At 41.2% G+C, this 27,984-nt stretch overlaps 1 protein-coding gene across 1 annotated transcript; it reads right to left on the bottom strand.

The window, feature by feature from the left end:
• Window positions 1–185: 185 nt before the first annotated feature.
• On the bottom strand, window positions 186–21,076 carry LOC128704024 (protein singed wings 2-like). Its single transcript, XM_053798957.2, has 11 exons — window positions 20,982–21,076; window positions 19,771–19,846; window positions 19,403–19,492; window positions 18,273–18,439; window positions 15,583–15,715; window positions 14,554–14,662; window positions 13,637–13,806; window positions 12,626–12,784; window positions 11,343–11,510; window positions 7,840–7,968; window positions 186–6,075 (listed from the first exon to the last, which is right to left on the bottom strand). The coding sequence occupies exons 2-11, from the start codon at window positions 19,834–19,836 to the stop codon at window positions 5,809–5,811; spliced, it is 1,458 nt and encodes a 485-aa protein (XP_053654932.2). The 5' UTR covers window positions 19,837–19,846; window positions 20,982–21,076; the 3' UTR covers window positions 186–5,808.
• Between the last annotated feature and the right edge of the window lie 6,908 nt (window positions 21,077–27,984).

Raw genomic sequence — 27,984 nt, 5'->3', positions numbered from 1 at the left:
ATAACAGTGTAGTTACTCTTTATTGTCTCCAAATACCTTCTTAACCCATAAAAGTGAGAAGTGACACAATAAAACCTGACTTACCAAGTCACAGTGTTGGTTTTGTACTGTATGGGACTTTTAACTGATTTTTCTTCATACACCACTTTTGATTAGTTGAGGTTAACATAATAAGATTTAACCAATTATTACTTAACTTACTTTAAATAAATACAAAAATGCATGAGAAAACAAGGTTAATATGTACACCACAAAGCCAACTTACTGCATTAAGAGGCACGTTAAGTTCCTCCGTCTTCCAGTAACATGTTCATTTTTCCACTATAATCTACCTTGTCCATAATTACTATCACCTTTCCTTTATCTGTTTCATAAGGTGAAGTCCAGGATCTTTCCTTAATTCGTGGTATAACTTAACAAATCTTTGAAGACAAATGCGACAGTAATTATGGACAAGGTAGATTATAGTAGAAAAAAGAACATGTTATTAGAAGATGGGGGAACTTACTGCATTAAGTTACAGTGGCACTGTTTCCATGATGGGCTGCCTGGAGATGCTGATAACTTTCAAGGCAAAAACTCCTGTCAGTGGTTTAAAGTGACCTTATAGCAAGTACACTTGTCTAACACAATCAAGTCTCAGTCTCACTACAGTACTTTTGTACTGTTTACATGTAACTCACAGAGTTGACTGCCAATTAAACTGCTGAACACATGTATTGTACTTCCTTCACAAGGAAAATGATGAACATTGAGCTTCATTAGGTAGTAGTGGAACACTTGTTTGTGTGTATGTTTTACACTGATGAATTTACAGGCTAAAGAGCTGCTATCCTGTTGTAGCCTAGCTTATTACAAAGCTGTCTTAAGAAAGCTATAATAACACTCCCCAGGATACAATTCAGGACAGCTGCCTAACATGTAGTTACATTACTTACTGCTATGTGGATAGGGACTGCAAGTACAAGGAGACTTGTCTACACATCTGACTGAGCCTGGGAACCAGTCATCAGTCGCATCTGATGCAATCCAAGTGCTTTACCATCGAGATACAAGTCACCTCAAATACTATAGTAACTTTTATGATACATTCATATTTGCTAATATGAGTGTAAGCACAAAAAAAGCTTTTACACTATAATGCAGTAAATGGTCAGTATCACTGAAAACAAGTATTTAATCTTAAGATATAGATCACTGCACACATACTTAAGCTACAGGTTGCAGTCATTGATGCAACTGGATAAATAATGTTACTGCAGGGATGCACAAAATGCAGGATGGATGCAGCCCTTTGTGGTCTTCCATGTCTTACATAAAAAGGTAAGTTAAACTACAGTAACACTGACATGTAACAGTGAATATTTTCCATTACTTTAATTTATAAACTGTACAGCTTGTTTTTTCAGGCATTAATATCTGGTAACTGAAAAAGTTGTGCATCCCTACTGTTGACTGTAACATACATGAGAAATGGTAGAATGCTGGGAGCATCTTTCCCAGACCACAATGTGTGTTGTCACAAATTTAAATCACACTGGTATAAATGTGTCACATTTATGTTACCTTCCATTTCATTAATAAAAATGTAAGGCCCAAGTGAGATGGAATTAGCATGATGCTCAAGATGTTCAGTCATATTAAGCAATGTTGGGTCTGGCCTATAATTAGATAAAATGATCATATGTACACATGTTTGCCCTTGACTAGAAAAGACCTTGACAAGACAGTTAAGGGCTTGTTCTCTGGCAGGGTATACCCACACTCCTGTTTACTAATAACCCACAATTTAGAGAAAAAAGGTTTTGGGTGATGTTTCAGTCTGCTGTGGACCATTATCAAATCATAATTAAATATGGCCATCGTATTTGTAGCCTGGCTCACTGTGCCTGCCAGTATTCTCATTACTATAGAAGTAACGAGAGTGCCTCACAACTAATCCATTCAGTTTCTTAAGCTACAATGATATGACCTGCCAAACACTGAATTATACTTAAAATAACATTTATCATTTTTTAAATTTTTACCAGTCTGCCAAAATATTCCGACCATTGTAAGTTACGTTAACTTCTTTTTCACCTGGGTACTATGTGTACTTTATATAGCAGCAATCAGTCATTTCAAAACAATGTGTTTCTGTGTGCAAACATATGAAAATTACATTTTCAGAAATGCTAGACGAACATATGCAGAATTTACTGGCAAATGATTCCTGCAATGTCAACATATCAGCGGCACTTGAATACACAGGCGGCAATCTTAAGTCTACATGCGTTGAATCTTGCTATACTGTATAATGTGAGAAAGAATATACATGATATGCACAATAAATATCACTGCATGGTATTAATTCTGTAATGTATTTATGTGGTGTGTAAAACTGTCGTGGGCCAATCAGTGCCAGGAGTGACTATTTTAATTATTCTAAGAGTCAGAAGCTATCACTGGGAACAAAGTACTTCCAAAGTAGCTGGTTGCAACCTTACTCTGTATGTTTGGTGAATCTGAATATAAGGCTGATTCATATAATCCCAAGCTTTGCACATAAAATTTTCTCAAAGTTCCACATGTAGTGCAAAACTGAGAGTCCAGCTCACCAGTGTATCCAAGCTTAGTTTATTTAAAAATAGTTTAGTATTCATTATTTGATTCTGAGTAAATCACGGTAGTTAAAGGCAAAAATATCCTACAGCAATCCAACACAGAACTTTTTTTTTTTTTTTTTTTTTTTTTTTGAAACACTGGCTGTCTCCCACCAAGGCATTCTGACCCAGAAGAAAAGAGAAGAAACACTTTCACCATCAATCACTCCATTACCATCTTGCCAGAGGTGTGCTGACATTACAGCTCACATTCCAAACTGCAATGTGATGTCCCCCCCACCCCACCCCTCCTGCAGAGTGCAGGCACTGTACTTCCCACTTCCAGGACTTGAAGTCCAGCTAACTGGTTTCCCTGAATCCCTTTATAAATGTTACCTTGCTCACACTCCAACAGCACATCAAATAAAAACTATTTGCCTCCACTCCTATCTAGCATGCTCACACGTACTTGTCCAAGCCCCTCACATACCAACCCTGCTTTACCTCCTTTCCTTCAATCTTTCCTAAGATGACCCCTACTCCATCTTCTCTCCAATACAAGTAATACATTTAAATATGTACTTAATATATAGATTCTCATAATAATAAATTCAGTAACTGTATAACATTTTTAAAATAGGCATTAAACATATATGACTTCAATAATCTAATAATGATCACTTTTGCTGTCAAGGCATAAATGACAAAGGCAAAGAGAGAAAAATGTGACATACACACACATTGAAAAATTTATAAAAATGTGATTATAAAATTCATTACAGTACTATACTTTATACACTAATACAGGTGTCACGTCTTGGTTCAATTTCTGGATAAGCACAAAATTAATTGTGTCTGTCAACAACAGCAGAAACATATTAAGGTAACCAAGTCACTGAGAAATAAATTTCTGACACAACTGTCCAAATAGATCACTGATATAAACTGTTGTCTGGTACAGTTAAGTAGATCAGTAACATGAACTATGTTTTCTAGTGCAGCTAAACTCTAAGGTCCAGCAGATAAGAGGGTCAGTTGCTGGACTTTTATCAATGCTTAATGAAAAAATAAAGTGCACCAGATAATTGACTAGTTCTCTTCTTTTTTTATATTGGCTTTTCTATCCTCTGACAAAACAGAATGTGGGAGCTTTGACTAGCAGCCTCTATACACTACTACTACATATTGTGACCTGTCTTTTATTCTGGACGGTTAAATGAAGCGTTTTACATTATGGTGCTCTCTAACTCAAACCTAAAATGAACACTTTTTTTTTTTTTTTTTGATGGCCTGTCCTCTATTTTATTACAGATCGTGGCAAAAGTTAAACAAGTTTGTTCTTTCATTATGGTATCAGGTATGGTGACCAACTGTATTTTCAGCCTCCCCCGTTATTCTTTCTAGACTTGATCCTATTCATCATCAGGGGGTTATGCTTGAGTCTCGGATCTTTTTGTTCTTCCCTAGCTTAGAGCCCATAGGAAGAGTAGGATATTCCAACTCTGCAAGACAGAACTGATGCCCGATGTCTGTTATTATGCCTGCTCTCACAATTTCCATGAGCTTTCTACAAATAGGACAATAATAGATGTTAGTAGAACATCTTTCTTTCTTTCATCAGCACTGCTATTTGTTCTCTATTGGATTCTTGTAATTTACCTCTTAATGTACACCCTGCATACTATTTTTCTCTTTACCCTTGGGAAGTCTCTATGATTCATGTTTGCTCTTCTCCACTTCCATGTGCAAAAGATCAGTTACCTACTGTAACATCATGCTCCCTCTTTCTTGATCATCCCCATTCTCATTCTCATGTTACTGCAGTGTACAGTGATGGTTTTAAATCCTCTGATGGTGTTGGGTATGCAGCAGTTTTTACTGACAAAATCTGCTAGCATTTTCACAGCCGAGTTGTATGTAATTCTCACGACCATCATACACAATCCAGAAATTTAATTTCCTTTATCCCATTGTTCTATGTAAACAGCTTTGATTATACTCCACTGCCAGTAAAGAAAAATGTTTTTTTGCTGGATTCTGATAAATGTTGATGTTCGGGGTAATGAACAGGCAGACTCATATTTGGTCTGCTGTTTATGACCTTACAATTTTGTGCAGGGGTATTCCTTTCTCAGACTATATTTCAGTTATTACTTAACCTTGCAGCCACTGACAAAAACAGTGGCCTCAGTTAGTCCACAATAAACTACTTTTATTGAACTATGTCTGAGTTTCTGGCCATTCTTCTTACCACTGCTGTCATGTTTGGGAAGCTGCACTCCCCACCTGCATATTGGCCACATGTCTCACCCACATATACCTTACAGAAAAAAGTGCAGCACTGCTCTGCAGGGATTGTCAAACTGCATTGTCAGTTCATCATATCTTAATAGATTGTCCTGTTAACCAACTGGCACACAGCATTCACTTGTAATGCCTCCGGTGTCCCAACACAATCACTCTAACCGACCTCCTCATTAAAAGTTCCACTTTTGACACACACACTGACTATTTAACACACTAATTTATTACATCAACTGTGATTTTAAATTTTCTTGTGCACTCCCCCCTTCCCCATTAACCCCTACCCTCACTCCCTATTTACTTTTGCCCATTTCTCCATTTATACATTCCTACCTGCAGTGCTGTATGACCCTTTCAGGTTTAGTGCTTTATTTGATTATTTCATTTCATTTACAGTATATAGTTCTCTAGAAAAATGCAAAATGTGGACAACCAAGAGCTTATTAAAAGCAGTGTCGTGTCCTGTCGTTTAGTAGCACACAAGTCAGTCTTAATTACTGCCTCTTCACTATATGAACACAAGATCACTAATAATAATGTAATCAATATAAGCACTAAACCCATAATGGGTCATACAGTGCTGACAAGACACTGTCAACATCTGATTAATCAGACTTAATACTATGGCATCATCTCTTGTACTAGAACAGTGTATGGAGATTAGAATAATACTAGCTCTGGTGACAACAAAGAGAATCTCTGCCAAAAAACATAGTGTGGATGAAACTGTCAGTAAGTTTTACCTTCCAACCATTGTTGCAACATAAGTGAAAACAAGACTATGGAGAAAATATGTTAATGTCAGGTAAAACTTGAAGGCTATTTCCAGCAGGCTGCTGCAAGTACATGAGATGAGGCTATAATGTTGACCATAAAGTGTCTCTCACCTAGGGAGCTCACAGATCAGCAAAGGTGTAATAGATCAGCAACAAGGTAGTTTGGTGATGATCCAAGGAAGTTTGCCATGCCTTTTGTATTGAACAAAATTGTGAAGGAAATTAAAGATGAGCATCAGGAGGAGAATTCCCATACAGATGTTGAGAATGTCCAGTGGCTGAAGGAGTGGTGGATCAGGCGCACACAAGGAATTTACGTCGAGCTTGACCACCTGTTGCCCAGCAGTAGAGGTCCAGTTTGCACATCGAATATTAGAGGGGTCCATCTCATAGTTCTGGTAGTACACCAGTTCCTGCAGGGACAACAGACTTTTTAGTAAATAAATACAAGATTCACTCCATTATCTCTATCACTTACAAAGGAACCCTTTCCATTACATAAGAACTACTGTCATATATCTTTCTTTTCTTTCAACACACCGGCTGTATCCCACCGAGGCAGGGTGGCCCAAAAGGAAAAATGAAAGTTTCTCCTTTTACATTTAGTAATATATACAGGAGAAGAGGTTACTAGCCCCTTGCTCCCAGCATTTTAGTCACCCCTTACAACACACATGGCTTATGGAGGAAGAATTCTGTTCCACTTCCCCATGGAGGTAAGAGGAAATAAACAAGAACAAGAACTAGAAAGAAAATAGAAGAAAACCCAGAGGGGTGTGTATATATATGTTTGTACATGTATGTGCTGTGTGACCTAAGTGTAAGTAGAAGTAGCAAGACGTACCTGAAATCTTGCATGTTTATGAGACAGAAAAAAGGACACCAGCAATCCTACCATCATGTAAAACAATTACAGGCTTCCGTTTTACACTCACTTGGCAGGACAGTAGTACCTCCCTGGGCGGGGTTGCTGTCTATCAACCTACTACCTAGGACTGTCATATATCTTTCTTTCTTTCAACACACCGGCCGTATCCCACTGAGGCGGGGTGGCCCAAAAGGAAAAACGAAAGTTTCTCCTTTTACATTTAGTAATATATACAGGAGAAGAGGTTATTAGCCCCTTGCTCCCGGCATTTTAGTCGCCTCTTACAACACGCGTGGCTTACGGAGGAAGAATTCTGTTCCACTTCCCCATGGAGATAAGAGGAAATAAACAAAAACGAGAACTAGAAAGAAAATAGAAGAAAACCCAGAGGGGTGTGTATATATGTGCTTGTACATGTATGTGTAGTGTGACCTAAGTGTAAGTAGAAGTAGCAAGACATACCTGAAATCATGCATGTTCATGAGACAGAAAAAAGGACACCAGCAATCCTACCATCATGTAAAACAATTACAGGCTTCCGTTTTACACTCACTTGGCAGGACGGTAGTACCTCCCTGGGCGGTTGCTGTCTATCAACCTACTACCTAGGACTGTCATATATATAAGCATTTATTCTACTGAAAGGTCACTTACTGTTTACTGGAGAAGTACTCTTTCTATTATTTTTTTTGTATTTAATGCACCAGCCATCCCAGAGGCAGAATGGCCCAAAAAAGAGGAAACACATTCACCATCACTCATTCAATAGGTGTTTTGCCAGAAGTGTGCAGACATCACAATTCAATGACTCTCAGCACTGCAATATCCCTAAGTACCTCCATTAAGTGACAGATCAACTAGGCTGTTATGGATATATGAGGGCCAGCAGGTTGCTATCAGCAACAACCTGGTTGACTAGACAAGCACCAAACAAGCCTGGTGCAGAGCCAAGCTCTGGAATTAGGAAAGCTCAAAACTCATCAAAGGTATACCTCTCCTTCTGAGTACTGGCACTGTAATTTTTACCTCCAGGAATCTAGTCCTGCTAATCAGTTTTCCTTGAATCCTTTCATAAGTGGTAATTTGCTCACACTCCAATAGCCCATCAAGCCACAAAATTCATTTGTCTCCACTTACTCTGTTCTAACATGCTCACACAATCCTGTTGAATGCTCAAGCCCCTAGCACTCAAAACTCCATTTACCCCCCAACAGCTATTCCTTCCTGGGATGATCCCTACCCTTCCTTCTTTCCACAAATGAGGTACAGATCATGAAGGCTAAAGGAGATTGCCCAATACATAGCTTACCTGAAAATCTGGAAGAAAAGAACAATCATCACAGTTCCATGGGTTGTTGCTCAAATCAAACATGGGCAAATGATTCTTGCCCTCCTTGGCAGCCTCATTATGCACCTGTTTCATTATCTTCACAGGCATCTGCAATACACATACACAATGTCAATAAACGTGATAAAAAATAACTTGTTTGCATGAGAAGAGCTTGAAAGAAGATTCTACCATATATTCACAACCATGCAAGGCCCAGTTCCAGAGCAGGAAAAGAAAAGAACAATCAACATAGAAATAATAAACATACATTAAAATAATGGCAGTTTGGAGGGATATGTTGTGTATCTTTATACGTATATGCTTCTAAACTGTTGTATTCTGAGCACCTCTGCAAAAACAGTGATTATGTGTGAGTGAGGTGAAAGTGTTGAATGATGATGAAAGTATTTTCTTTTTGGGGATTTTCTTTCTTTTTTGGGTCACCCTGAAAAAAAAAAAAAACAACATTAAAATAATGAATGAGAAAGTAATAAGGTTTCTGAAGCAGCTTGACACATCAAAGGCAATGGGATCTGACAAAATAATGCAATAGAAGCTGAGAGAAGTATGAAAGGCCTGTACAACTCCATTCTCTAAATTTTCAACAAATCACTAGAGATGGGAGCACTACTAGATACAGTATATGGAATATGGCAAACATTATTGTTCTATTATTCAACAAGGGTACAAGGCAGTCCTGAAATACAGACTAGCATACTGTGCACAGTAATGGTAAGGGTAATCAGAAAACACAGTAAACTCTTGATAAAACAGAGCAATCAGAGAGAAGAGGTGTCTGCTTTAATGAAACTCCATCATACCGAGAGCTTCAATTAAGTGTATGTAATCTGTTTAATCAACTGACTACCAGATAAAGACAAATTCCCAATTAAAGACTCAGTCTGCTGTACTGATTGACTACTGGACAAAGTAAACTACAATACAGTATTACCTGTACCTGAAAAGAAAATGACGTACATGTACAATACAGTATAATACAATAGAGTACAGAACAGTAATTTTTCTTACCCTTTCTAATGGATAGATGAGCTTACAGATATACAGTATTGCCATGTGGTCTGGTGGTGAGCCAGGACAACTTATTCTGAGTCAGGAGCTGTAAAGCTCCAACAGATGGTGTGGGAGAAATACAGGTAGATGGCTAGCATCTATCTACAATGTACTTCCTAGGATATTCTGAAAACTCTTCCTTGCTTCAACGAATATCCGACACTGTTTTGCTACACTATACCTCACATACCCTAGCCACTGAAATGCCAGCCATCAGCTACCTTATACAGCCTCTCCTCACTTAGTGATGTACTCGTTTACCAACGCCTCGGACTTACAACAGGCTCTCTGGCCAGTATTCATACCTAAATAATGTAAATTAGAGCTGATTTCCTCTATTCTGTTTATTTCAATATACAGTACACTACTGTATAAACATTTAAAAATATACCAGAAATGTTATAAATGGTGCAAAAGTGACATTAAAACAATATAAAAAATGGTTGACATTAACTCACTACCATTACAGTATGCTCCTCACTTAGTGATGAATTCGTTTAACGAAGTGGTCTGGAACGGAACTCCGTCGTTAAGTGAGGAGAGGCTGTATATTAAAATTTCTACTTAACATTTCAGGTCACATATTTCTTGGCACCATCACTTGTTTTAGAGACCATTGTTAATAACATTACATGGTACTATACTTTAATAAAATGATTAAAAGCATTGCAAACCCAGGGAAACTAGGAGACAAAATGACGATGGTATGAACGTGTTCACAGTAACAAACTGACACAGACTGATTCACTGGCCCCACTGCCCATGAGCAATAAAAATTGACACATCCAGTATGAACCCAGTACTGTACAACCTTGTGATTAAGTAGAGATGGTCCATTTTATCAAGTGTATGACCAGACCAGACAGTCATTTAGTATAGTAGATTTTGTTCACTTCATGGCTATTTAAATCAGATACATCATTAAACATACATACATGTTAAGCCTTTATCTGGCTAGGTTTTTTTTATCCATTTTAGCCAATATCCACTTTATGGAGGTCCACTGTATCAACAGTTTACTGCATTGTAAATGTTATAAGAACACAATTGCTCACAAAGCAACAGCACAGTCTAGGGGTTTGCAGTCAGGCCCCACTAATATATGGCCGGATGAGAAGAGACTGGGCAGGAAATAGAAAGTTAGGTGAACTACATACTCCAGACTGCAAGAAAGCCTTGATACAGTATCACACAGAAGGCTACTTTAAAGGCTAGAGAGACAAGAGGGTATGTAATCTTTGCATTAACTTGATAAAGCTCCTGGAGAGTGAAACAACAGCCATAAATGCCTCATCAGTTGCTCATATGCTCTATTACGTAACATGTAGGAACTGTTTGGCCATTTGTAGTTTCTATGAAAATAATTCTGTGAATTGACAATGAAGCTTGAAAGCAGTATCCAGGAGGATGGATAAGACCAAGTGTCCACATCACACACTGTATATACAGTATGACCCCCGTATCCATGGAGGATACGTTCCAAGGACTTGCTATGGATACCGAAAAGGCAGATAATAGCAAACACTATATATAAGTCCTATACATATCTATTATAAAGTTTAATTGATAAATTATGCACAGTAAGTGGAGAATTCCTAGGTAGTAGGTTGGTAGACAACAACCGCCCAGGGAGGTACTACCGTCCTGCCAAGTGAGTGTAAAACGAAAGCCTGTAATTGTTTTACATGATGGTAGGATTGCTGGTGTCCTTTTTTCTGTTTCATAAATATGCAAGATTTCAGATACGTCTTGCTACTTCTACTTACACTTAGGTCACACTGCACATACATGTACAAGCATATATATACACACCCCTCTGGGTTTTCTTCTAATTTCTTTTTAGTTCTTGTTCTTGTCTATTTCCTCTTATCTCCATAGGGAAGTGGATCAGAATTCTTCCTCTGTACGCCATGCGTGTTGTAAGAGGCAACTAAAATGCCAGGAGCAAGGGGCTAGTAACCCCTTCTCCTGTATATATTACTCAATGTAAAAGGAGAAACTTTTGTTTTTCCTTTTGGGCCACCCTGCCTCGGTGGGATACGGCCGGTGTGTTGAAAGAAAGAATAAAGTGGAGAATTATCACTTTTTCATTGATAGGAAGCACTTCATGGTTTCTCTTAGGCTTTGAAGAACTACCAGCTTCTCTACTTTTGTAGACTGGGGCCATTGATATGCAAAATTAAGAGGTATTTTTGGGCCATAGTAAACAGAGGATAACTGAAACTGCATATACCAAATCAGTGGATACAGGGGTTCTACTGTACAACTTATGTAAGCTCATGGTGTCCCATCTTTGGTATTTAGTTTGTCATAGAGTTTTTTTTAGGTTTCCAGTGGTTACAACATTTGTAAACTCTTCCATTGTTCTATCACTGTTTCCACAGCAAAGTATACACAATTAAACAACCTACCGTCTTAAGCCCATTATATGCCAATTTGATAATAATGTCCATGGAACGGTTCTTTATGTAGTTATAGTAAAGTTCACCATCCATGTAGGAGATACGATTGTAGTTGAGTGCGATGCTGTCTATGTGATGGTAAAGCTCGCTCGTGAACAGCAAACTCATGTTTGTGATCTGTAATTACATCATCATAATTAATGCCTTGATCATTCTAAATTACCTTCATTAAGAATGCTGCATTACGATACCACTCAGACAAGAGATTATACACTGTACCATATGCATGTGCTGTAAATATGTAATATGTAATAAATATAAACTTCCTGAAGGTTAACCAAAATAAATTCTATACATTATTACTTCTCAAAAGGAGGCTGGAGATGTCATGTTTGAGATCAACGTGTGGTGTGAATATTATCCAAAGAATAGATAGTGCAGAAGTCAGAATACCATAAGGTAGCATAAAAGGTATATGAGGTGCTATCAGAAAGTACCCAGACTACCATGAAAAATATATACAGACTTACCTAATCACCCAGCTGAAGTTGTCTCCCTGGAAGTACTCTCCTTGGGAGGCTTTACTACACTGATCCCAGCACCCCTCTGCCAATTCTCAAAACATTTCTGAAACTCTTCTTTCCTAACAGCATCTGATGCAGCCTGCTATTTTGCTTGAATCTCCTCCATGTCAATAAAATGCTGCCCTTAAGTGCCATTTTTATTTTTGGGAAGAGAAAGAGGTCACAGGGGGCTAGATCTGGGGAGTAGGGAGGGTGGGGCAATGACAGCCATTTTCCTTTTGGTGAGAAAATGCTGGTTGAGTCAGCCAGCAGGGCACAAATTTCACAGCCATTCACCTCATGTTCAAATTTTCAGTCAAAATGCTTAGACATGACCCATGAATTCCCAGAGCACCGACTGTTTGGATGTGTTTGTAAGTGGGTGGATATCTGGATTTATATTTCTAATGCGGTTAGATGAATATAGTGTATGTGTTACTAAAGTTTATTATACAAGTAGTATAGTACAGGGGTTGACAGCACATACAGTTATGACACCATGATGCCTCACTAGTACTGCTTTACTAAGTGCTTGGACAATTAATGGTTAAGTGAAAAAAAAGTGAAGTTGGATAACAAGAAAGCCAGGAAAAAGATGTAAAAGTTGAGTAGTAGTAGTAGTAGTAGTAGAAGTGTATGAAGTTGTATAACTGATGTAGGACCAGTGTGAGTATTGACGTGTGGCACAAAAACAATCCTACAAGAGAACAGCAAGCACACAGTACTCACATTATTTCTGTCCAGTGTAAGCCGTGTGGTATTGTGTGGGATTATTGGTAACTCTGTCAGACCAACTTCTTGACAGTCAACATGAATTATAGGGTCCAAATTTTCTTTTATCCCAGTCACAGAACAGTTGCATGGAGCTACACACTCTCTCTCTGTCTCCTGCAAGACAAGACTCAGTTACAGCCTGCTGTGTGTTATGCAGCATCAACAATAATGTACATAGTGCACTTTATCAGGAATCACAAATTATCATATTTCATGACCATTATACAACAGCCTCTGCCACTACCCACTCTGAGCAGCCACCCTTTAGTTGTAGGTAGTAATGTATTGCTTTGATAGTTTACCATTCAAGAGTGTCCTGATACTGCTGATGGCCTGCCCACTATCACTATACATCACTCACCACCATTACACATCATCCACCACCACTACACATCACCCACCACCACTGCAATCATCCACCACCACTATAGATTACCCACCACAACTGCAGATCACCCACCACTACCACTACAGATCAACCACCAACACTGCAGATCACCCACCACCACTACCTATCACCCACCATCACTGCAGATCACTCGCCACCACTACAGACCACCCATTACTACTACTACTACCATTGCATGTCACACAGAAGCACTTCACTCTAGGCCACAAAAGAAACTTGCTCATCACCACAATTAAATACAGCATCTCCTCACTTAACAACAGAGTTCCGTTCCTCAGACTATGTTGTTAAATGAATTCGTTGCTAAGTGAGGAGCATACTAATGTATAATGCACCATTTATAAACTTTGCACCATTTATAAACATTTCTGGTATATTTTTAAATGTTTATATAGTAGTGTACTGTATATTGAAATAAACAGAATAGAGGAAATCAGCTCTAATATACATTATTTAGGTATGATTACTGGTCAGAGAGCCTGTCATAAGTCCGAAGTGTCGGTAAGCGAGTACATCGCTAAGTGAGGAGAAGCTGTACCAAGAGCTGTGGTACCCACCTTCTTGTAGCGTAACCACATGAGCAGTTCTCGGCCACTGAGACTGAACAAGGTGGCCATGTCATGCACTGTGGGAATGTAGCAGGTGGTGTTCCTTGAGATGCTGGCTCTTCCACTCTCAAACCAATCCAGCAGCCACAAGTTGCTGCTGTCGCACCCAACTCCACCATCTGTGCCATCAGAATGCTACTGTATACCTCTCACATATAATGTACTAGTCCACAAAGTATAAACACATACAGTATTCAACATATCATTGCCATAAATTAGCATGAAGACCGTAACAACTTACTGCATTTACATCAAAATAATATTTTACCCTAAATCTAACCTTCTACATAATTAAAAAGTCTTCTACATACCTAAATCTAAGCTTCTACACTATTAAAAAGTCTTCTAAATGCCTAAATCTAAGCTTGTACACCCCTGGGCCAGGATTTTCTCTAGGAGGAATTAGGCTACATGTAATCAAACAAGATATTTGTAGATCTAAAGTGACAAATTGTGGGAAATGGCTGGAGTGTTCAAATAAAAATGCATCATGCCCAACTGCCCACTCAGATGTATGTATATACGTATTACTGTAATCAGTCGAAAAACACGCCTGAATGTTAACTTATTTCAATACACCACATACCAGTTGCTCTTCTACAGTGTGCACCACCAATGTCTAATACAATAATTAAGATCAACATTAACAAAGTTACGGGACACTAGTGAGCTTTAAGGAGGGTTTTATATTAAAGTACAGTGACACAAGTCATTAACTCTCTGAGAGTCATTATACAGTACAAACACCATTAATACTCGTCTAATTCATGGTCAATGTTACATTTTTTTGTATGTTATTGTCAAAAGTTGAAAATCTATTCAATAATTTCAAGTTCAACATGGTGACAATAAATTCTATGTCTTACCAATTATGTGGAGTTTGCGTAAGTGTTTTACATCCTCTAATTTCTCCGGCTGCATCAAGAAGCAATCGACAAGGTAAAGCTCCTCCAATGATGGTACATAACTCAACATCTGTAACATATATATATATATATATAGATATATATAATGTACAAAAGTCAACTGCTGTAATGTAATATTTTTTTAACACATCAGCCATTTCCTACTGAGGCATAGGTGACCCAAAAAAAAAGAAGAAAAAAACACTTCCATCATCATTCAACACTTTCACCACACTCGCACATTATCACTGTTTTTGCAGAGGTGCTCAGAATACAACAGTCTAGAAGCATAAACATATAAAGATACACAACATATCCCTCCAAACTGCCAATATCCCAAACCCCTCCTTTAAAGTGCAGGCATTGTACTTCCCATTTCCAGGACTCAAGTCCGACTATATGAAAATAACCGGTTTCCCTGAATCCCTTCACTAAATATTACCCTGCTCACACTCCAACAGATCGTCAGGTCCCAAGTACCATTCGTCTCCATTCACTCCTATCTAACACGCTCACGCACGCTTGCTGGAAGTCCAAGCCCCTTACCCACAAAACCTCCTTTACCCCCTCTCTCCAACCCTTTCGAGGACGACCCCTACCCCGCCTTCCTTCCCCTATAGATTTATATGCTTTCCATGTCATTCTACTGTGATCCATTCTCTCTAAATGACCATATATATATATATATAGATATATATATAATGTACAAAAGTCAACTGCTGTAATGTAATATTTTTTTAACACATCAGCCATTTCCTACTGAGGCATAGGTGACCCAAAAAAAAGAAGAAACAAACACTTCCATCATCATTCACTCCATCACTGTCTTGCCATAAGTCAGCCCCATATTCCCTTCAATTGACAGGAGACTGAACTGAAAGCCACCTCTTCTCTGCTAAAGGCCCCATGCCTCTCTTCCCATCATGAATGTGGAAAGTGAGATAATGATGATAGGGAAATGAAAGAATTTGACAAACTGACAAACAGTACCTGGGAAGTGAGCACAAGTGTTGGTTTCTTCTCAATTATTTTGAGCATGTTATTGTCCCAGCAGTGGTTCAGCAGCAGTGTCGTCACGCTGGGCAGAGGATCAAGATGTGGAGCCGTCCAGTTCTTCACATAACTGAAATGATGCTTTGATTACCAACAGAAGATAAGCATTCCAAAGAAACCTCTTACGAATATTACACATACAGTAGTATAAATTTGTACATAATGGTTCTACGGAACACACAGATGATTTAGGCACATAATAACGGTACACAACGTACTTTCACCTAGAATAACCCAATAAAATTAAACAGTGTAACGTGTTTCCACTGGAGGTCTTATTGCCAGTATGCCATACAGTGGTACCCCAAGCTTCGAACCTAATCCGTTCCAGGAGCTAGTTCTAAAGTCAAAACGTTTGAAACTCGAAGCAATATTTCCCATAGGAAATAATGTAAATACAATTAATCCGTTCCAGACCCCCAAAAATATTCACAAAAAATGCATTTTTTAACCCGTAAATGGTCCAAACGTATATATACGTTTTTTCAACATTTGAAAGTATGTAAAAAAGTAGATCTTCTTTTTGTTTTTTTACATTTGAAAATGTGTAAAAAACTTTGATCTACTTTTTTTTCTGTTATATTTGAAAATATGTAAAAAAAACGTAGATCTACTTTTGTAGCACTACACATGTGAACGTAGATCTGCTTGGACCGTTTACGGGTTAAAGAATAACTATAGTTTTTACATATACAAAACAATTATAAATACATACAGTACTTAAATGAGTAATGAAATAGATAAATAAACATTTGAATAAGCATTTAAAATCATACTTACATACTTTTATTGAAGACTCTTGTTGACATCTGGAAGATAGGGAGGAGGAGAGAGGGAGGACTTATTATTGTTTGGAAGGGGAATCCCCCTCAACCACTGCCTCAACCACTGCCCCAACCACTGCCTCCACTACTGCCTCCACCACTGTCTCAACCACTGCCCCAACCACTGCCTCAACCACTGCCACAACCACTGCCTCAACCACTGTGGCAATGATGGAGGCAGTGGCACTGCCTCCACCACTGTGGATATTGACGTTGTGTTAGTGGTGGGTGGGTGTGGAAACCCAGGAGGGATGTTCCTCTCCAGGACAGGTTCATTCAGTGGCTGAGGTACAACCTTCAAACACTACACTGGCATGCACTCACTCACCCACCCATCCCTCTCACATTCACCCATACATCTACCCACCCTCTCACATTCACCCCTACATCTACTCACCCCTCTCACATTCACCCCTACATCTACCCAACTTCTCACATTCACCCCTGCATTTACCCATCCCTCTCACATTCACCCCTACATCTACCCACCCCTCTCACATTCACCCCTACATCTACCCACCTTCTCACATTCACCCCTGCATTTACCCATCCCTCTCACATTCACCCCTACATCTACCCACCCCTCTCACATTCACCCCTACATCTACCCACCTTCTCACATTCACCCCTGCATTTACCCATCCCTCTCACATTCACCCCTACATCTACCCACCCCTCTCACATTCACCCCTACATCTACCCACCCCTCTCACATTCACCCCTACATCTACTCACCCTCTCACAGTGGTCGAGGAAGTGGTGGAGGCAGTGGCACTGCCTCCACCACTGCCTCAATCACAACCATGGTAGCTTACACATTCGATACTCGGGATAAAATTGTTGAGAAAAAAGTGGTTGAAACTTGAAGCGTTCGATAGTCAATGTGTTCGAAACTCAGGGTTCCACTGCACTTAAAACATGCATACCATGATTACTTTCATAGTAAATAGAGTGAGCAGGCAGATTGTGGAAGCCAGGCTTAGGTTTTGTTACATACATAGATGATGATCAAACTACATAAATGCAAAGCATGTGTCCAGCTTTATGGTCACTTTCTTAATAATAATAATAATAATTTATTTCAGCATAATACAATGTTTATACAGAGATGGATAACATTTAGTTGTGCACGGAGAATGCCCATATTTATGCAGAGAATTTCTTGAACACTTTGTGCATGATTATCCATGTATTGACAGCATAATGCTCTAAGTAATATGGCAAGGTAACTTATTAATGAAAATAAAATATCAGATATTTTATTCAACTATCCTAAATTTGCCTTTAATAGATGAATCTCTTAATTGTAAATATATATCCAGATGTACTTCCGTTAACCCTTCTGGTACCTCATATCTAGGTCTTTTGTATATCCATATGCTCTTGTACTACTGTTCACAGGATGGAGGGGTGCACAATAAACTAGCAACTTAGCTGGCAAAATGTAAACTACTGTGTCTTAATTACAGTACTGGATACAGTAATCTTACAAAATGAGATCTATATCTTTTACCAATAAATTTAAATTTATATGAATAGGTTGTCAAATATAAATGATAAATTACATTCTGTATCAGAACTAAATACAAAATAAAAACAATAAGATGCAATGAAAGATAACAAGATTAATATACTATACAGTATTATATTAACATACGAATATAATGAAAGAGAAGATGTGATCACTCAGCAAACTTTTTTCATCTACTTTTTCAAACTTCTTGCATTGCAACATGTGCTGTTATAACATCCCCCAGGTGAGCCTAGGTCAAGACAGCAATGAGAGAATAAGCAGCCACTGACCTGAAGTTGAACATAAGCGTGTGTAGGGAAGTAAGGCTCACTAAATCATCTAAGGTGAAAGAGGAGATATTGGCATGTGCAATGGTGAGTGTAGTAACCTGAGGTAGCTGCTCACTCGACACAAGTGATGTCACCTCCTCTAGGGACTTGAGACCCTCACACACTACCTGCCACGTGTACTTTACATAAATACAGCAAACTACGTACGTACATAATTTTGTTAAACCATCAACCACAAACCACATATTCCTATACCAGAGTAAAGAAATAGCAAGAGAGAAACTACTATAAAAACAAGGTGCACAATGTAGTACAGTACATTAGGTTTTGCTACATTAACAAGGAACAACATGAACATAATGAATTTAGATCCCGAAATGTTATGAGAAATAGCAAATGCGCTAAAATATATTGGAAGATTTCCCTAATGCTCTCCAAGGAACAAACTTACTATTAATACTAATTCCTTCAGCCTCTTCATAAAAGCATCCCTGAGAACTGTACTTACTACTGCAGTACAAACTACTGTATCTTAAAAGAAGCCTGAACAAGCATAAAAAAAAATCAATAAATAAATCAAGCTAGCAAGCTATCTATCTGAATGACATGAGGCCTTTTTAGGCCTAGGTATATTGCTCACTTAATATATGATAGTGTAAACATATTATCAGACTTTTATATGCATTTGAAAGTGAAAAAAAAAGGCTATGATTCACTTTACAGCAATTTTCACTTTACAGCAGTAGGCGAGAACCTAACCTGCTGCATTAGTGAGGCCTTCCTGTACATCCAATGATGTGTGCTCTTTCCTGTATAATGTGCAGCACTAGACTGGTAATTAATATCCTAATTACCTACTGTATTTATACAGTAAATACTTTATTATAAATGTATAAACATTTATAACTAAAATTACTTAAATATTTCTGTATTTGTTAATGTTAAAGTGCAATTACAGTACTTATAAACATTTTAACATGATCTGCTGTAAAACTATCAAGTTAATAATTGAAAAACTCCAAGATGGAAATACAACAGAGACTAGTTGTCCCAACAGAATAATAAAGGTCGAGAGATGTAAAATTATACAAACATTCAAGCACAGGTGAACAAATGAAATATGACTTTACCTCGTTGTGGCGAGGTAATGAGCGGCAGGAGGGGTTTGTGTATGTGATGATGGGGTCTGGCCCAAATTTCCTCTTGAGGTAGGTGAAAGCCTAAGAGAAGAACATAGTACAGTGCCTCAAAGACAACATACTTGTGTCTGTCGTATTACCAGGGACATGACAAATTATGAAGGGTCTTACCACATTATTCTCAATTTCTGCATATTTAACAAGTTTGCTTTCTATGTAAGTTATGGAAGATGGATGATAGATGAAAAGATTACTAATACAAACTGACAATTAACTCAAGATCCTTTCACGTCCCTAACGGAAGACAATCTGCTCTTTAAGAGAGAAAATAGCAGAACGTGACATAGGAAAGGACTCACCTCTGCACCCACTATCACCATCGCTGTCACTACGACCCACAACCCCACACTAACGCTGCACTGCATCGCTCTGCCTCTGTAAAATCAACCTCATATTAAATGCTGTGAAATACCAATGTTTTAATATATTTACTAAGCAGTGGAACTACCTGGAGTATACTTGGAGAGGATTCCAGGGGTCAACGCCCCCATGGACCAGTCTGTGACCAGGCCTCATGGTGGATCAGGGCCTGATCAACCAGGCTGTTACTGTAGGCTGCACACAACCTGATATTCAGCATTTAACAAAGCAGTATTCCATTTCTAACATCAGGTGAATCTACACCAAGACTGAGGGACTGACCCCCTGCAACCATACATATATATATATATATATGTGGGTACATATAGTTGAGTAGTTTGACTTTTTTGGGTTTTTCTGGGTAATTCACACTATGTATTGTAATTATGTGTACCTGTAACTAAATAAACTTACTACAGGCCCGGTGGCCTGGTGGCTAAAGCTCCCGCTTCACACACGGAGGGCCCGGGTTCGATTCCCGGCGGGTGGAAACATTTCGACACGTTTCCTTACACCTATTGTCCTGTTCACCTAGCAGCAAATAGGTACCTGGGTGTTAGTCGACTGGTGTGGGTCGCATCCTGGGGGACAAGATTAAGGACCCCAATGGAAATAAGTTAGACAGTCCTCGATGACGCACTGACTTTCTTGGGTTATCCTGGGTGGCTAACCCTCCGAGGTTAAAAATCCGAACGAAATCTTATCTTATCTTATCTTATCTTAGCACCTCTGGTCATTCCCCAGCTGATGGCACTAAGTAAGTTTATTTAGGTACTGGTACACAAAATTATTATCATACATAAGCGTCAATTACCCTCCAGGAGAACCCAAATTATGGAGGAGCGCTAAACCCGTAGGGATTATGCAGCTCCTGTGGGGGGGAAGGGTGAAAAGCATTCAGGCTTAATTCAGGGAACTGGAGCACAGATCTAATTCCCCGGATCAAGAGCCCCTCACAAGCAAGATAACCCCCCCCCCCCCAAAAAAAAAAATAGTGACATTTCCATTGTGGTCACAATTCAATATCACCTTAAATAATAAAAATAATTCCAGTAGTGTTTCAACTAATATAAATCCCCAACATTAAACTTAAGGTTGTCTTCTAACGTTTTCTAATGTTTTCTTCTAATATTGGTCTAAAAATTCTAACCTTGTACGCAGGAGGCTCCAGCAGCCACTGTTGCCAACACCCTACATTATTATTATTTTCCTGGGGGAGCGCTAAACCGGTAGCGATCATACAACGCCTGTATGGATGGAAGACATTCAGGCTTAATTCAGGAAATTGAATCACAGATCCAATTCCCTAGATCAAGAGCCCCCTCACCAGCATCAAGGAACCTCCCTTGAGGGCCCAAGAACCTTCCTTCATCTTAATACACTTTTTTTTTTTTTTATCACACTGGCCGATTCCCACCAAGGCAGGGTGGCCCGAAAAAGAAAAACTTTCACCATCATTCACTCCATCACTGTCTTGCCAGAAGGGTGCTTTACACTACAGTTTTTAAACTGCAACATTAACACCCCTCCTTGATTAATTTGTGGGTAAATTACCTGGGATAGTCCCAGAAAGTAAGATAAAGTGACTTATTTCCATTGGGTCTTGGAATTTACATTGGAAATTCAAGGACCTAATGGAAATTCAAGGACCTAATGGAAATTCAAGGACCTAATGGAAATTCAAAGATCTCCATTGGGAATTCACGTATAAGTACAATAAAGCACTTAAATTACTAGGAACGGTTGAAGTCCCTTGATTTGTACTCCTTGGAACTCAGGGGAGAAAGATACATGATAATAAAAACTTGCAAAATCCTACAGGGACTACTCCTAAATCTGCACACGAAAATCACTCCCTATGAAAGCAAAAGACTTGGCAGGAGATGCAACATTTCCCCAAATGAAAAGCAGGGATACCAGGAGTACCTGGATTATACCTGAGAACTCTAGAACTGCAGACACATTCATCACCTTCAAAACTACCATTAGAAAACATCTTATCTCCCTGATACACCCCGTCAACTAACTACACGAATACCACCTGGTGGTTCACACTTATACTCACTCACTCATTTGACCATAAACAGAAATATTAATCTCAATCTTAAAATAATGAATCCTGTGATACTCCAATACTGAAACTATATACTGTGCCAAAACAAAAGCATTCACATTGCTAAACTCACAAACTAGTATTTAGTCACTTAGCCATAATACCAACTTACCTCATAATTTGTAATATTTTACAATTAAGAATAAAACTAAGTATGCCCGAAATGCCTAGCCATGCTAAGCGTTCTAGTGGTACACTCTGTAATCACAATTTTACTACATGTAAACCAAACAATAACCAAATTTCTGTAAACTCAGCATTGTAATCCTTATAGAGAATAAACTTTGAATTGAATAACTTAACACCAACGGCTCTCTTGTTTCAGAAGAGAACCTGGAGTATACCTGGAGAGATTTCCGGGGGTCAACGCCCCCGTGGTCCGATCTGTGACCAGGCCTTATGATGGACCAGGGTCTGATCAACCAGGCTGTTACTGCTAACCGCACGTAGTCCAGTGTACGAACCACATCCCGGCTGGTCAGGTACTGACTTTAGGTGCTTGTTCAGTGCCTTATCTTGAAGACAGCTAGGAGTCTTGAAGACAGCCAGGAGTCTTGAAGACAGCCAGGAGTCTTGAAGACAGCCAAGAGTCTTGAAGACAGCCAGGGGTCTTTAAGACAGCCAAGAGTCTTGAAGGCAACCAGGAGTCTTGAGGACAGTCAGGAGTCTTGAAGACAGCCAGGAGTCTTGAGGACAGTCAGGAGTCTTGAAGACAGCCAGGAGTCTTGAGGACAGTCAGGAGTCTTGAAGACAGCCAGGAGTCTTAAAGACAGCAAGGAGTCTCGAAGACAGCCAGTAGTCTTGAAGACAATCAGGGGTCTTCAAGATAGCCAGGAGTCTTGAAGACAGCCAGGAGTCTTGAAGATAGCCAGGAGTCTTGAAGACAGTCAGGAGTCTTGAAGACAGCCAGGGGTCTTGAAGACATGAGTCTTGAAGAGAGCCAAGAGTCTTGGAGACAGGGGTCTTGAAGACAGTCAGGAGTCTTGAAGACAGCCAGGAGTCTTGAGGACAGTCAGGAGTCTTGAAGACAGCCAGGAGTCTTAAAGACAGCAAGGAGTCTCGAAGACAGCCAGTAGTCTTGAAGACAATCAGGGGTCTTCAAGATAGTCAGGAGTCTTGAAGACAGCCAGGAGTCTTGAAGATAGCCAGGAGTCTTGAAGACAGTCAGGAGTCTTGAAGACAGCCAGGGGTCTTGAAGACATGAGTCTTGAAGAGAGCCAAGAGTCTTGAAGACAGGGGTCTTGAAGACAGTCAGGAGTCTTGAAGACAGCCAGAGGTCTTGAAGACAGTCAAGAGTCTTGAAGATAACCAGGATTCTTGAAGACAGCCAGGGGTCTTGAAGACATGAGTCTTGAAGACAGCCAAGAGTCTTGAAGACAGGAGCCTTAAAGACAGTCAGGAATCTTGAAGACAGCCAGGAGTTTTGAAGACTGCCAGGGGTCTTGAAGACAGCCAGGGGTCTTGAAGACAGTCAGGAGTCTTGAAGACAGCCAGGAGTCTTGAAGACAGCCAGGAGTCTTGAAGACAGTCAGGAGTCTTGAAGACAGCCAGGGGTCTTGAAGACAGTCAGGAGTCTTGAAGACAGCCAGGAGTCTTGAAGACAGCCAGGGGTCTTGAAGACAGTCAGGGGTCTTCAAGACAGTCAGGAATCTTGAAGACAGCCAGGGGTCTTGAAAACAGCCAGGGGTCTGAAGACAGCCAGGGAGTCTTGAAGACAGTCAGGAATCTTGAAGACAGCCAGGGGTCTTGAAGACAGTCAGGAGTCTTGAAGACAGTCAGAGTCTTGAAGACAGCCAGGGGTCTCTTGAAGACAGCCAGGGGTCTTGAAGACAGTCAGGAGTCTTGAAGACAGCCAGGAGTTTTGAAGACTGCCAGGGGTCTTGAAGACAGCCAGGGGTCTTGAAGACAGTCAGGAGTCTTGAAGACAGCCAGGAGTCTTGAAGACAGCCAGGAGTCTTGAAGACAGTCAGGAGTCTTGAAGACAGCCAGGGGTCTTGAAGACAGCCAGGAAATTAAATCTTCATCAGAGTACAAAACAAATTCTGGCCACAAAATAGAGCGAAACACCAACGTCAAAGACCTGGGAGTGATCATGTCGGAGGATCTCACCTTCAAGGACCATAACATTGTATCAATCGCATCTGCTAGAAAAATGACAGGATGGATAATGAGAACCTTCAAAACTAGGGATGCCAAGCCCATGATGACACTCTTCAGGTCACTTGTTCTATCTAGGCTGGAATATTGCTGCACACTAACAGCACCTTTCAAGGCAGGTGAAATTGCTGACCTAGAAAATGTACAGAGAACCTTCACGGCGCGCATAACGGAGATAAAACACCTCAATTACTGGGAGCGCTTGAGGTTCCTAAACCTGTATTCCCTGGAACGCAGGAGGGAGAGATACATGATTATATACACCTGAAAAATCCTAGAGGGACTAGTACCGAACTTGCACACGAAAATCACTCACTACGAAAGCAAAAGACTTGGCAGACGATGCACCATCCCCCCCAATGAAAAGCAGGGGTGTCACTAGCACGTTAAGAGACCATACAATAAGTGTCAGGGGCCCGAGACTGTTCAACTGCCTCCCAGCACACATAAGGGGGATTACCAACAGACCCCTGGCAGTCTTCAAGCTGGCACTGGACAAGCACCTAAAGTCAGTTCCTGATCAGCCGGGCTGTGGCTCGTACGTTGGTTTGCGTGCAGCCAGCAGCAACAGCCTGGTTGATCAGGCTCTGATCCACCAGGAGGCCTGGTCACAGACCGGGCCGCGGGGGCGTTGACCCCCGGAACTCTCTCCAGGTAAACTCCAGGTAAACAGTCAGGAGTCTTGAAGACAGCCAGGGGTCTTGAAGACAGCCAGGGGTCTTGAAGACAGCCAGGGGTCTGGAAGACAGTCAGGAATCTTGAATACAGCCAGGGGTCTTGAAGACAGCCAGGGTTCTGGAAGACAGTCAGGAATCTTGAAGACAGTCAGGAATCTTGGAGACAGCCAGGGGTCTTGAAGACAGCCAGGGGTCTGGAAGACAGTCAGGAATCTTGAAGACAGTCAGGAGTCTTGAAGACAGCCAGGGGTCTGGAAGACAGCCAGGAGTCTTGAAGACAGCCAGGAGTCTTGAAGACAGCCAGGGGTCTTGAAGACAGCCAGGAGTCTTGAAGACAGCCAGGGGTCTTGAAGACTGCCAGGGGTCTTGAAGACAGCCAGGGGTCTGGAAGACAGTCAGGAATCTTGAAGACAGTCAGGAGTCTTGAAGACAGCCAGGGGTCTGGAAGACAGCCAGGAGTCTTGAAGACAGCCAGGAGTCTTGAAGACAGCCAGGAGTCTTGAAGACAGCCAGGGGTCTTGAAGACAGCCAGGAGTCTTGAAGACAGCCAGGAGTCTTGAAGACAGCCAGGGGTCTTGAAGACAGTCAGGAGTCTTGAAGACAGCCAGGAATCTTGAAGACAGTCAGGAGTCTTGAAGACAGCCAGGGGTCTTGAAGACAGTCAGGAGTCTTGAAGACAGCCAGGGGTCTGGAAGACAGCCAGGAGTCTTGAAGACAGCCAGGAGTCTTGAAGACAGCCAGGAGTCTTGAAGACAGTCAGGAATCTTGAAGACAGCCAGGGGTCTTGAAGACAGCCAGGGGTCTTGAAGACAGCCAGGGGTCTGGAAGACAGTCAGGAATCTTGAAGACAGTCAGGAGTCTTGAAGACAGCCAGGGGTCTGGAAGACAGCCAGGAGGCTTGAAGACAGCCAGGAGTCTTGAAGACAGCCAGGGGTCTTGAAGACAGCCAGGGGTCTTGAAGACAGCCAGGGGTCTTGAAGACAGCCAGGGGTCTTGAAGACAGCCAGGGGTCTTGAAGACAGCCAGGAGTCTTGAAGACAGCCAGGAGTCTTGAAGACAGCCAGGAGTCTTGAAGACAGCCAGGGGTCTTGAAGACAGCCAGGAGTCTTGAAGACAGCCAGGAGTCTTGAAGACAGCCAGGGGTCTTGAAGACAGTCAGGGGTCTTCAAGACAGTCAGGAATCTTGAAGACAGCCAGGGGTCTTGAAAACAGCCAGGGGTCTGGAAGACAGGAATCTTGAAGACAGCCAGGAGTCTTGAAGACAGTCAGGAATCTTGAAGACAGCCAGGGGTCTTGAAGACAGTCAGGAGTCTTGAAGACAGTCAGGAGTCTTGAAGACAGCCAGGGGTCTTGAAGACAGCCAGGAGTCTTGAAGACAGCCAGGGGTCTTGAAGACAGCCAGGGGTCTTGAAGACAGCCAGGGGTCTTGAAGACAGCCAGGGGTCTTGAAGACAGCCAGGGGTCTTGAAGACAGTCAGGAATCTTGAAGACAGCCAGGGGTCTTGAAGACAGCCAGGGGTCTGGAAGACAGTCAGGAATCTTGAAGACAGCCAGGAGTCTTGAAGACAGTCAGGAGTCTTGAAGACAGTCAGGAGTCTTGAAGACAGTCAGGAGTCTTGAAGACAGTCAGGAGTCTTGAAGACAGCCAGGGGTCTTGAAGACAGCCAGGAGTCTTGAAGACAGCCAGGGGTCTTGAAGACAGTCAGGAAACATGAGGAAATTAAATCTTCATCAGAGTACAAAACAAATTCTGGCCACAAAATAGAGCGAAACACCAACGTCAAAGACCTGGGAGTGATCATGTCGGAGGATCTCACCTTCAAGGACCATAACATTGTATCAATCGCATCTGCTAGAAAAATGACAGGATGGATAATGAGAACCTTCAAAACTAGGGATGCCAAGCCCATGATGACACTCTTCAGGTCACTTGTTCTATCTAGGCTGGAATATTGCTGCACACTAACAGCACCTTTCAAGGCAGGTGAAATTGCTGACCTAGAAAATGTACAGAGAACCTTCACGGCGCGCATAACGGAGATAAAACACCTCAATTACTGGGAGCGCTTGAGGTTCCTAAACCTGTATTCCCTGGAACGCAGGAGGGAGAGATACATGATTATATACACCTGAAAAATCCTAGAGGGACTAGTACCGAACTTGCACACGAAAATCACTCACTACGAAAGCAAAAGACTTGGCAGACGATGCACCATCCCCCCCAATGAAAAGCAGGGGTGTCACTAGCACGTTAAGAGACCATACAATAAGTGTCAGGGGCCCGAGACTGTTCAACTGCCTCCCAGCACACATAAGGGGGATTACCAACAGACCCCTGGCAGTCTTCAAGCTGGCACTGGACAAGCACCTAAAGTCAGTTCCTGATCAGCCGGGCTGTGGCTCGTACGTTGGTTTGCGTGCAGCCAGCAGCAACAGCCTGGTTGATCAGGCTCTGATCCACCAGGAGGCCTGGTCACAGACCGGGCCGCGGGGGCGTTGACCCCCGGAACTCTCTCCAGGTAAACTCCAGGTAAACAGTCAGGAGTCTTGAAGACAGCCAGGGGTCTTGAAGACAGCCAGGGGTCTTGAAGACAGCCAGGGGTCTGGAAGACAGTCAAGAATCTTGAATACAGCCAGGGGTCTTGAAGACAGCCAGGGTTCTGGAAGACAGTCAGGAATCTTGAAGACAGTCAGGAATCTTGGAGACAGCCAGGGGTCTTGAAGACAGCCAGGGGTCTGGAAGACAGTCAGGAATCTTGAAGACAGTCAGGAGTCTTGAAGACAGCCAGGGGTCTGGAAGACAGCCAGGAGTCTTGAAGACAGCCAGGAGTCTTGAAGACAGCCAGGGGTCTTGAAGACAGCCAGGAGTCTTGAAGACAGCCAGGGGTCTTGAAGACTGCCAGGGGTCTTGAAGACAGCCAGGGGTCTGGAAGACAGTCAGGAATCTTGAAGACAGTCAGGAGTCTTGAAGACAGCCAGGGGTCTGGAAGACAGCCAGGAGTCTTGAAGACAGCCAGGAGTCTTGAAGACAGCCAGGAGTCTTGAAGACAGCCAGGGGTCTTGAAGACAGCCAGGAGTCTTGAAGACAGCCAGGAGTCTTGAAGACAGCCAGGGGTCTTGAAGACAGTCAGGAGTCTTGAAGACAGCCAGGAATCTTGAAGACAGTCAGGAGTCTTGAAGACAGCCAGGGGTCTTGAAGACAGTCA

The sequence above is a fragment of the Cherax quadricarinatus genome, chromosome 66, assembly GCF_038502225.1.
Source record: "Cherax quadricarinatus isolate ZL_2023a chromosome 66, ASM3850222v1, whole genome shotgun sequence".
In the NCBI taxonomy this organism is placed as follows: domain Eukaryota; kingdom Metazoa; phylum Arthropoda; class Malacostraca; order Decapoda; family Parastacidae; genus Cherax; species Cherax quadricarinatus.
The sequence above is the reverse complement of the archived record's forward strand: the minus strand, read 5'-3'. Positions and strand labels throughout refer to the sequence as shown.